Consider the following 12,151-nt stretch of genomic DNA (forward strand, 5'->3'; position numbering starts at 1 on the left):
ACAGACCCACCAATCCTCAATGTAGTTATGGGAATTTTCAATGTATTTGCACTTGTATTAGTGCTGCTACAGAAAAGTAAATTGTGGTCTATTCACCACAAGGTTTAACAAAAAAAAAAGGGCCATTGCTTTAAGAATCTTGTGATTGGTTGGGTTAATGTGTGTATTAAAGTGTTTCGTGCGCTTGAGCTGAAACAAAAAGGTCATAAAAAAATACATAACTTGAATAGATACATCTGCAAGCTTTTCTGTCTGTCTGTCTGGTAAATTACACAAATTTACATTAGTAAAAGTAATTACAAACAGTTCTTTGACAACTGCACGTTATTTACTGTATACTGTATTGGTTGTACCTGTGTGAACATAGAACAATCTGCTGCTACAAAAGCTAAGATGTTACTACAGTTTAACACTGAATTAATTAACTCATCCCAGTTGTTATATATGTGTTTAACAAATTTTAATCTGATTGGCAACCATTAAAAAATCTCATGTTATTGTTCTTATGTTCTTATAATGGTCATGATGTTCTTGGCATGAAATAAAGATTTACAATTCAAAAGCCTATCTTGTCTATTTTTCACAAAGAGGTATCAGCTATTTGAATCCAAAGGTCTGTCAAAATTGTAATTGTAATTTACCTTAATATCTTGTCATTAGAATTACGATGCAAAATACATGATATCAATGGAAAAGGGGGTTAGTTCAAAGTTTGCTATTTTAAAAGACAAGTAAAGCATCTCAATATTGTGTTCAGTTCTGACAAACACAACCCAAGAAAATAAGTTTTTTACAACACACAAGGACACCTTTTAGTAATTAAATAATTTATTTTTCAGCACTTCATAAAAAATGAACTGGTTTGAAACTGAAATAATCAAAGCCACGATAGTAGATCATTGGCAGATAAAATGCCTACTACTGTACATGACAAATGATCATTGAGAGCTGTAGTCAATTACAAAGAGATGTCAAATGTCTCACATAAACACATACAGACAGATCACTTACAGTGCACAAACAGTTTGTTCTCTGATAATCAAAAGGGTAAAAAAAATATGAATTGCAAACCCATTTATATAACTAATAGGGTTTGCTTAAACAACAAACAATTATAAAAAGGCTTCCACAAGAAGCATTAAAGCAGTATTAGGTCCCCAGGATATTACAATGTAAAATCTTAAGCACAAGAGAAAGACTAAGATGCAGATTTGAATCCTTCAGAATAAGGGTTTTTGTTACCCTTAGCAAAAATCTGTGGCTCAATTTAAATGTCTGCTTCACTACAGTATTACATTCGGTTTATGGATGGCTTAGATATTCTTCACTACAGAGACACTATGATAATGTATTATTTTCAAATAAATTAGCATTATCATGTGCAATATAACTTTAAACCGTTTTCCTTATAATTATTATAGTTGTTGTTGCAGTTTGAAACTATTGCAGATGCCTTCATTATATGTGACTAAAGGATTAAGATTTAACTACAGAAAACTAAAAGTAATTTTAGGAATATTTTACCCATGATTTTTGCACAGCCGTGAGTCACAAATGATTACTTTGTTAATCTCACTCAGGACTTGCCGTGCATCACCACTTTAAAGGCTAAAGTGCAATCAGTCAGAAAGTAGATCTGATACTGTTAAATATATATAGTGAGAAACACAATCTGCCTGGACAAAGAAATAGAACAATTCTTCTAAATCAGATGTGAAAATTCCTCAAAAACCTTCTTCTGTTTAGTCCAGTTAAGAGTCAGTTGCAGCATGATAAAAGTAGTGTTTCATTAATGACAATAATCAGGATGATTTAGGAATCCCCTATGCTAATCCAAAATTACAAGTGATCATGGTATAAATACTATCTTGTGTCTTAAAGCATTTTGCAAACCGCTTGTGTATAGCTGGAACTGTTTCTGATTTTATAGTAGTGTGGGTAACGGTAATGCTTTCACTTTTTTCCAGTTGATGAGCTATAAATGTGCAACCCTTTAAATACTCAGCATAATGATACAGGATTGTGAGAAGACTTTCCAAAGTGGGCCTTGTGCATTGTCCTTTGAATACCCTGACCTATACACTTCACAAACAGAAACTCTGACAAATTATGAGTCAAAGGCCAGACTCATTTGCCCTTTCTTTGCATTGAAAATGAATCCATTTTCATGCACTTAAGCCATCAGACAAGGAGAAACACAAACTCCAGAGCACACAACTCCATGGCTATACCTTCACTTAGATCCACGCTGGATCAAAGACTTGCTGGGGTTCATGTGTTATTTTACACACTGGTAAGTTAATAAATTAAGTCCAGTTTTGTCTTATGAAGTCAGACAAAACAGAAAAACTTCTTCCACCCACATTTTGAAAAGGTCTTTGTACGGTCCGTGGACATTTTCAGTTTCTTTTCCTTTCGGGCCTTGTGTTTGATTGCAGCAAAGATGGCGGTGTCAAAGACCTCCTTCAGGTTCTTCTGAGTCAAAGCCGAGCATTCAATGTAATCCTGTGCCCGGATCTTCTCCGCCAGACTTCGAGCTCGAGATTTTAACACGGGTTTGACTTTACACCGGTCCAGGTTAATGAGAACGTTGACATCGTGGCGGAGGTCGGATTGTGTTCCGACAAGGATGATGGGAGACGTGGGGTTACAGGCCCGGATTTCAGGGATCCATTTCTCGCTTATGTTCTGAAAGGAGGATGGGTTGACCACGCTGAAACACACCACGAAGACATCGGTTCCCGTGTAGCAGAGCGATCGGAGGCGGTCAAACTCTTCCTGGAAAGAAAGACAAGGAACAGGTCGATTAGCATTTATTGAGTTTTAAGAAAAAGTGTTTTTTCAACCCTTGGCCCTAAGTGGCGGGCCGACCTTCTGTCAATTACTCAAGACACATCTGTTCAGATTGTACCTGAAATACAGCAGTTTATTCTCCCGAGCTCTTCAGCACTCTTGCTATTATGCACTTTATTTAACTCTGCTTCCTTATTCTCCCATGTACTGTTAGTACTTCTATTGTTCCGCTAGGACTTCTCCTATCCCCCCTCCCTTTAGCAACTGTATTATATCTGCACTGTTTACCTCATTATACAAGGTTGATGCATATATGTATTTGTTCATTGTGTTTGTATTGGTTGTATTACTGCATTTTATAATGCTTAAAAATGCTTCATATGTAACTGTAGGGGCTGGATAAAGGTTTCTGCTAACAGATAATTATAATAGTAATAATAATAAAGAATTCCATTAAAATGCAAAGTGTTTGATCACAATTTTGATATATTGTATAAAACATTACCATATAAAATGATTGTTTCCTTCCCTTCAATCAGAACTGTCTTTAAATTACATCACTAGATGTTCGTAAAATGAAATCTTTTTCATTTAAATAAAATAAAACTGAATTTTAGCACAGACTTTATGTCATGAGTTTGTGTTATTGTGTATTGGAGTATGATTACACTTAAAAACAAACAAATCAATCTGATTTTTTTGTAATTAGTCAAAGAAATATATTTTTAAACTGTAGAGCTTTAGCAATTAACTTATCCTCAAGATATACTCAGAGCTATCTGAGCCTTTCCAATTTCTCAGAAGGTTGTTTCACATTCTGCAATGTTGGCTCTTTTTAAATACGATTGAGTACATGTATATTTCTATAAATTAAAAGAATTGCTGGACAATATCAAGGATGCCTACGATCGAATTATCTCCTCAGGACCAAGGTGCACCCTTAGAAAGAAGTCATGTGAAATGCAATTGCCATGGCGAACGTAATGGAAGTGAACCTTAATTCGGACTCTTGAAGGATGATTCTTACCTGCCCTGCTGTGTCACAGAGCTGGATTCGCACAGGAGTACCATCGACCTGCACAAGTCCTGGAGAGGAAACCCAGGAGACAAGGTTATTGCCTATCCATTGCACCTTCTACTCCACAGAAAGCAGCTTTAATGCTAAAGAATATGGGGGGTTCTCCTTCACATGTTTGAAAAATTGATATGTCTGGTTCAATGATTATTTCCATGCAATCATTTTTGTAAACTGGTATAACTGGTGGATCTAATACACTGTGTGTGTGTGTGTGTGTGTGTGTGTGATAAAGAGAGAAAAGTAATAAAACATCCACAATATTGTTGTTCATGCACCTTCTTTCCATCTCCCCCTTGAATGCTTTAAACCCACCCTGGATATAGACACATTCCCAAACACATCCTGCTGAGCATTTCCAATGCACAATTTGCTACACCGTCATGAAAGTATTCACTACCAATATCGTAGCTTAAATGCATTTCAACGGGAATATCAGCATCACATTTGCACACACCTCTGAGGCGAGCAATGCACTTCATTCGCTTTACAGTAAGTCCCCCTTAACTTTGGAAAAAGAAATCAATACATCCTGCTGTTGCTTACCAGAGAAGATGTCAAATGCAGTGGGCTGGTATTCCGTTGGGTATCCATTGGTAGTGTAGCTCACAATCAGACTGGTCTTCCCAACAGCCCCGTCCCCCACCAACACGCACTTCACCGCGGGCTCCGCGCTGTGCAGGTCGGGGGAAGGGGGCAAAGAGGGCACCCGGCTCTGATCGCAAATATATTCCATTTGTGGTGGCATTTCTCACCAATATAGTCCGACTTACTGCTGGGATAGAGGATACAAAGCGTGTCAAAGCAGTGCAGGTAGATTCCCGGGGTGGATGCGTGCCTCCACAGTGGTCAGTGTCCCTGTTGTCTACCATGGGTTTAGCAAGCTGTGGTTGCTTTCACGGCTCTAGTTGGTCTGTCACTCCCTGGCCTGTCGGGCTCACTTTAGTACCAGCTGTGTGATCAAACAGGTTGGCATTTGCATAGCCGCTCCCCAAAGCAGGAGGGCAACCCAATGCGCATACCTGCCTGTCTGTCTGCAGTCTGGGAGGCCAACTCAAAGCACAGACTGAATGCAATTGTGTAGTTCCTATATTTTCATTGTTGTTGCAGATCATTTTTTGGAGAAGTGACTTTATTTTGCATTTATGTATCTATGTATGCATGCATGTATGCATTAGCAGACACCCTTATATAGAGGAACATATATAGGGAGTTGGCACATAATATACACATTTTAAGAAAGAGCAAGTGCATGAATAAATACATTTCACAACTCCTGGTAGGGGTAAATTGAACGAGACTCAAGTGCAAAATGCAGTGCTTGATTATGTTTCGGAGCAGTTTGGGGGTAGTTCAAATAAGAACATATATATTTTTTCATCCGTGCTGGAAGTCCAGGGGAAATAGGTGAAGTTACAAACAGATACAGTGCGCAATGAATGCAATGGAAAGTGCAACAAGGTAAATATTTAATGTATTGAAAGTCAAGCAAGCAAATGGTCCATATGATGGCAGCCAAGCTTGCATCGCCCCTTTGTGGTGGCTGTGGGTGCAGATGTCGGCTCTTCTCTCGTTATTGTGGGCCATCCAGTCATGTGACAGCGGCAGTCAGCTGATTGCAATTGTACTGTCATTCAATTACAAACCCGGAGCCTTTTGCAAGATGAATATACAGCATTAGAGCCGCACAGACTGCACGGTTGTGGATGTGTTTAATATTATTTTAAGTCGCGGTTCTCATTTATGAATCCAAACAAGCAGACCAGTTGCACAAGCGCGTTATCGGCGTGCAAGCGAAACTGCGGCGAAAGAGGAACTACTGACTAGTGGGGTATGCCATTATAATTTCGGCCTCAGTGAAGAGTAGGCTCGGTGTTTATAGTTTGTATTTGTACATCTGCAAAAGCCATGGCTTCAATACTGGACGAATATGAGGACTCCCAGAGCATCCGGCACCCAGTGCAGCAGCACGCCCGTCTCTCTGCCTCCAACATCGGCATTACGCATTCAGGTAAACCCGGGGATGCTAACGGGGCCCGCAGTACTGAGGAGCTGGGGTTTGTGAAAAGAAACACTAATCTAGTGACACTAATCTACTCTCTAGTCTCGGTGAAATCATATTTGCCATGCATGTGGAAGAAATGTAATTCATTGCAGTCGGCTTTTGTGTAGTTTATACTATGCTAGATACAAAGTCAATCGTGGAAACACAAGTGTAGGGTATTCGGTCCTTGTGTAATCCTGAGGAGTTCATGTGCCTACTAAACCACAGCTGAAACCTCATCAGCATGGTTTTTTTCCCCTGCTTAAACCGAAACAAAAGTTGTGCATAATGATAGAGCTTTTTCCTGATTTTTCTTCTTTGGTCTAGGTTTTGTGAGTGCTAGGCTGGAAGAAGAGAAGCCAATATTTAACAAGCAAAGAATTGACTTTTCCCCTCCTGAGAAGATCAACCACTTTGCAGTCTGCAACAACCAGCTGTGCATGAGTCTGGGCAAAGACACTCTGCTGAGGTACTGGCTATATGTGTGCATGCTTATGGTTAAGTCATTGCTAAGGGGTAATGGTGTAGGAAATAGTGTTGTCCATGTGTTCCAGTAAAATGCGTATGCCTGCTGCATATCTCAATCAGCAATCACTAACATTATAACAAAACAGGTTTATGTATATCATATTACAGTCAATTGATTACAACTTGCTCTTTTGTGTTGCAGGATTGATCTTGGAAAGCCTGATCAACCCAATCAGGTTGAACTTGGACGTAAAGATGAAACTAAAGTACACAGGCTGTTCCTTGACCCTACAGGTAGGGAACTACTGACTGCCCTTACAGAATTAGTGAAATATACAGAGATTGTAATAATGTATTGATTACTTTAAGTCATGCGCTTGTGAAGTGGTGTGAGCTGAATTTGCTGTGTAAGTAAAAACTGTACAAACTATACAATTAGCAGTAGGCAGCGGCTTTTACCAAACCACTAGAGAGTGAATTATCAACCTTTTGTGTTTTTGTTGTTTGGGTCTACACAAACCTGTTCAGCTGATCAAAGATTCAGAAATAAAACCATCTTGGCTATTAAGGGCTCCCATTGTGATACCCTGTTGTCTCGCACACACCTAATCAGAATTTCACAGGAAGGCGAATGGAACGTAATCACTGTTGTCACCTGGTTAAAGGCTCTTACAATTGGTCATCACGAATCTCTTAAGGCAGGCAGGAAGTGTGAGACGGCTTTATTGATGGGGACTGATGTGCTTCTTTAGGTAGATTTGCATGATGAACAAGTACAGAATGTTTAGAACTGTATACACTTAGCTTTTGTAATGTTTATTTTATCATGTAATAAGATGATTATGTTAATAATTATTTGGGGAAACCGCACTATATGAAATTCATGAATACAATTAAGGTAAAACGTTTAATAAAAAATGAACATTTATTCACTTCCTGATAATAGTAGGTGGTGAGTGAGTGGGTAAAACAAATACAGTTGACTTTCCTGTCTGGCTTCAAAGTTAGGATGTAAGACCTTATATATTGCTTACTGTATCTCCTATACACTTGTGTCAATTCCAAATTTGTAAAATGTATTATGCCTGAGCTGCACTGTATTATTATTGTATTGTACTGTATTGCACTGTATTATTGGACTTTATATTGCTCTGATATTTTGTAATTCTGCAACTAAATCAATCAATCAATTAATTAATTAATTAATAGGAAAGGAATAACAAAGAAAATGACTGTTGTTTCAATTTTCTGTGCAGGTTCCCACCTGGTAATCAGTCTCCTGTCAAACGAGTGCCTGTACCTCAATAGAAACACCCCGAAGGTCCGGAGTTTGTCTCGCTGGAAGGGGCACCTCATTGAGAGTATTGGCTGGAATAAATTGCTGGGTAATGAGACCAACACAGGCCCCATTCTAGTCGGCACTAACCAGGGGCAGATCTACGAGGCTGAGATTTCGGCATCGGAAGGAAGCCTATTTAACACCAATCCAGACCAGTATTTACGTTTGGTGCACACCTTAGAAGAAGATGGCAAGCCCGCCCCGGTTTGTTGCCTGGAGATTGAGCGTGGGATCGAGTCAAAGTTTTTCATTATCGCCACCACGAGGAAGCGGCTGTTTCAGTTTGTGGGAAAAGTGGCCGAAGGTGCCGAGCAGCAGGGCTTCAGCTCTATTTTCAACCAAACTCAGGAGCATTTCCCCAGCTTCCAGGAGTTCCCTGCCAATCTGGGATACAGCGAGATTGCTTTTTACACTTCCAAGCTCCGCACGTCCCCCAAGTCGTTTGCGTGGATGATGGGGAACGGCGTCCTATATGGGAATCTGGACTACGTCCGTCCGGATTCTCTACTGAGTGACGTCCAAGTTTGGGAATATACTGCTGATATTGACTTTAACTTCAACAAGCCCATATCCATCGTCCTGACGCAGTTCCATTTCCTCCTACTCCTGCCAGATCGCGTGAAGGCCGTCTGCACTTTAAATGGACAAGTCGTGTATGAAGATGTATTTCCTGATAAATTTGGCGCCTTGAAGAAGATGATCAAAGACCCAGCTGGTGGATTGGTGTGGATATACACAGAGAAAGCTGTTTTCCGCTACCACATTCAGAGGGAGGCACGTGATGTGTGGCAGATGTATATGAGCATGAATAAGTTTGACTTGGCAAAAGAGTATTGCAGGGACAGGCCGGAGTGTCTGGACACTGTCTTGGCCAAAGAAGCAGAGCACTGCTTCCAGAATAAGAAATATTTGGAGAGTGCCAAGTGCTATGCTCTCACACAGAACTATTTTGAGGAGATCGCTTTGGAGAGTGCCAAGTGCTATGCTCTCACACAGAACTATTTTGAGGAGATCGCCTTGAAGTTTATTGAAGCTAAACAGGAGGATGCACTCAAGGAGTTCCTGATTAAGAAACTCAATAATCTGAAGTCCAGTGAGAGAACACAAATCACCCTATTGGTCACCTGGCTGACAGAACTCTACCTCAACAGACTGGGTGTCTTGGAATGTGATGAATCACAACGTGCGCTTTTCTTGGAAATGAGAGAAGAATTTCGGCGGTTCCTTAACAGCTCCAAAAACAAAGATTGTCTGTACAATAACAGAACGACAATTTATGATCTTCTGGCCAGCCATGGCAACGTGGAGGACATGGTCTACTTCTCTGTCATCATGCAGGACTACGAGCGAGTCATCTCCCACCACTGCCAGCATGACAACTACGAGGCAGCCCTGGAGGTGCTGTCTAAGAATCGGGATGAGAAGCTCTTCTACAAGTTCTCCCCAGTTCTGATGCAACACATCCCAAAGAAAGTGGTTGACGCTTGGATCCAGATGGGGAACAAACTAGACGCCAAAAAGCTCATCCCAGCTCTGGTCAACTACAGCCAGATTGGCAGCACACAGCAGATAAACGAGACAATTCGTTACATGGAGTTTTGCGTGTATGAGCTGACTGTGACCGAAGAGGCCATACACAATTACCTCCTGTCCCTCTATGCTAAGTACAGACCAGACTCTTTGCTGTGGTACCTCGAGCAGGCTGGGACACACTCCTCGGACATTCACTATGACCTTAAGTACGCCCTACGCTTGTGTGCAGAGCATGGGCATCGCAGGGCATGCGTTCTTGTTTATAAGATAATGGAGCTGTTTGAAGAGGCTGTGGATCTGGCACTGCAAGTATGTCACCTTTAAAAAGCTACTGTAAATAAAGTTCTAAAAATAATGTTAACTAAGAGCTGTTAGATGACAATTTTTGAGGGATGCAACATTATTTAAAGCAGTCAATCGATTTTCCAGTGTGGATATAAACAAATGATTAAGCAAGGAGAGGAACAGAGCAACTAAAGAAAGTATCGATGCTTTGTTCTCAAGTTACTTGAGAAGTGCAAGGCTTGATGCATTACTTTGAGCATGGGTTTGTTTTAATTACAATAAAGGGTATAGTATGTTATTGCATTATTCTAGATGGTGGCAAATTACAATTACAATTATACCTTTATGCATTTATGATTTAATTTTCAATGGCAATGTGACGAAATGTGTTTTTCTGTTTGTGTAGGTGGATGTGGACCTGGCAAAGTCGTGTGCCGACCTGCCGGAGGATGACGAGGAGCTGAGGAAAAAGCTGTGGCTGAAGATCGCCCGCCATGTTGTGCAGGAGGAGAAAGATGTCAAAAAGGCCATGAACTGCCTGTCCAGCTGCAACCTGCTCAAGATCGAAGACATTTTGCCGTTCTTCCCTGACTTTGTCACCATCGACCACTTCAAGGAGGCCATCTGCATCTCCCTGGAGGAGTACAACAAGCACATTGAGGAGTTGAAGCAGGAGATGGAGGAGGCCACGGAGAGTGCCAAGCGCATACGAGAGGACATCCAGGAGATGAGGAGCAAGTATGGCGTGGTGGAGTCCCAGGAAAAGTGTGCTGCCTGCGATTTCCCACTCCTCAACCGGCCCTTCTACCTCTTCCTGTGCAGCCACATGTTCCACTACGACTGCCTCTTTCAGGAGGTCAGCCCTCACCTGTCCACCTACAAGCAGGCCAAACTGGAGGAGCTCCAGAAAAAGCTTTCGGCCACCGCCCAGCCCACCAAGTCCAGGCATCGGCAGAAGGAGGAGGACAGCATCAGCCTGGGCAAAGGGCAGCAGAGTCGGGAGCAGATCAAATCGGACATTGACGACATCATTGCCGGCGAGTGCGTGTACTGCGGGGAGCTGATGATCAAGTCCATTGACAAGCCTTTCATTGACCCACAGAAGTATGAGGAGGAGAAATCCAGCTGGCTGTAAAGGACTGAGAATGTGTTGGAATTTGTTATGTAGGTAAAAGACTGGAGATGGTAAAGCTCTGCTAATTAACATAGTAAAAAGGTATGTCCTCCGAATGCAGTGTGCAGTTACGGGTGAAAACTAGACAGTGTTGTATCTGATCTGTTCACCAGGAGGGCTACGTCTGCACTGTATGTAAATCCAACTCTTGATTGTATGTGAATATCAACAGTTGACTGACTATCTATGCTCTGTAATGGCTTTGTGTGGCACTCCCTTTACCATTCTGCTTTCCGGTTTTCAGCTTTGGTGTACAGTGTGCTTTATTTTTATTCAGTGGAGCCCATTTTTCTTCTCTGCCTCTTTCAGTTCACCATTTTATTCTCGATTCCCCTAAACAATGGCTACAAAGAACACTTTCCTCATACCTAAAATGCCTGTTGCCTTGCAAGTGCCACCATTTTGAAGTGACTACCAATTCTAACCAAACCTGAATTTTATCAAGTGACTTAGTATTCGACTGCACATCCTATCATTTTTTCTTTTTAAAGTGTATTTAATTCTACACTGTAACCCATCACATTACCAAACTCTAACTCTAAACGGACCTTTCAGTTTCCCTGCTAATCTGGATGACCTGTGAGCGCTTTCGACTGTAATTATGCAATTTTACTTCCGGAACCCGCTTTATACGTGAACATATGTGTACATTTAACTTGGGTATTTATTTAGTCTTAATTACATCATATAGATTGTGAATCAAAGCCCTGAGACTGATGTTTACTTGCAAAAAGGCCTGTCTTATGAAATGTGCTTTGTTCCCAGCACTCTTTTTAGATCAAACATTGTCAGTTTTAATTGTTGGAAAAATAACAAAACGTCTGTATCAGCTACAAATTTGATTAACCTTGCCAAATAAAGAACACCCTACTGCTTGGTAATTAACTCTTCTGTTATTATGTTTTCATGGAAAAACTATAATTTACCTGGTTACTCATACATTTTGTAAGTGAAAAGCTTTTACAGAATCTTGATTTGTTTTATCACTGTGAACAGTGTTATTCCCTTCATATAGAATAAAAGTACAGAATTCTCCTTTTATAGTACTCTTGCTTTCTGTGCATTTTGTAATGCTAAGCTTCTTGTACAAATGTGTTAATCTGTTGCTCATAGTTTGTGTACAAAGGGAGTTATAATGAATATTCTGTGAAAGGCATCACTATCAATTTAAAAGAATATTGCCAAGACTGCTATAAAACTAATTGTCATTTAAGTAATTTGTTCAATGGTAATTTAATTTGTATGTTTCTCCAAAAGGCGTAATTAAGATTAAATCAGAACATTGATCTAACATCCCAGGATGCATTCATACATTTTATAATCAATGAATAACTTAATACATCTTGAGTTTGAAAGTAGAAATTGTTTAATTCAAACTGAACCAATTTTGAGAACCAGTAGCTCAAGGAAAGCCCATGTAAGTAATTTTTAACAACATTT

General features: G+C 40.4%; 2 protein-coding genes across 2 annotated transcripts; one reads left to right on the forward strand and one right to left on the reverse strand.

Annotated features, from left to right (window-relative positions):
• Window positions 1-806: 806 nt before the first annotated feature.
• Window positions 807-4,786, reverse strand: rhov (ras homolog family member V). Its single transcript, XM_066694512.1, has 3 exons — window positions 4,415-4,786; window positions 3,821-3,879; window positions 807-2,778 (listed from the first exon to the last, which is right to left on the reverse strand). The coding sequence occupies exons 1-3, from the start codon at window positions 4,614-4,616 to the stop codon at window positions 2,332-2,334; spliced, it is 708 nt and encodes a 235-aa protein (XP_066550609.1). The 5' UTR covers window positions 4,617-4,786; the 3' UTR covers window positions 807-2,331.
• Window positions 4,787-5,424: 638 nt separating this feature from the next.
• vps18 (VPS18 core subunit of CORVET and HOPS complexes) lies at window positions 5,425-11,757 on the forward strand. Its single transcript, XM_066694380.1, has 6 exons — window positions 5,425-5,879; window positions 6,240-6,381; window positions 6,583-6,674; window positions 7,637-8,642; window positions 8,691-9,561; window positions 9,944-11,757. Exons 1-6 carry the CDS (start codon window positions 5,777-5,779, stop codon window positions 10,670-10,672), a joined length of 2,943 nt encoding a protein of 980 aa, XP_066550477.1. The 5' UTR covers window positions 5,425-5,776; the 3' UTR covers window positions 10,673-11,757.
• Window positions 11,758-12,151: the final 394 nt, after the last annotated feature.

This window comes from Amia ocellicauda, chromosome 21 (genome assembly GCF_036373705.1).
Source record: "Amia ocellicauda isolate fAmiCal2 chromosome 21, fAmiCal2.hap1, whole genome shotgun sequence".
Lineage (NCBI taxonomy): Eukaryota > Metazoa > Chordata > Actinopteri > Amiiformes > Amiidae > Amia > Amia ocellicauda.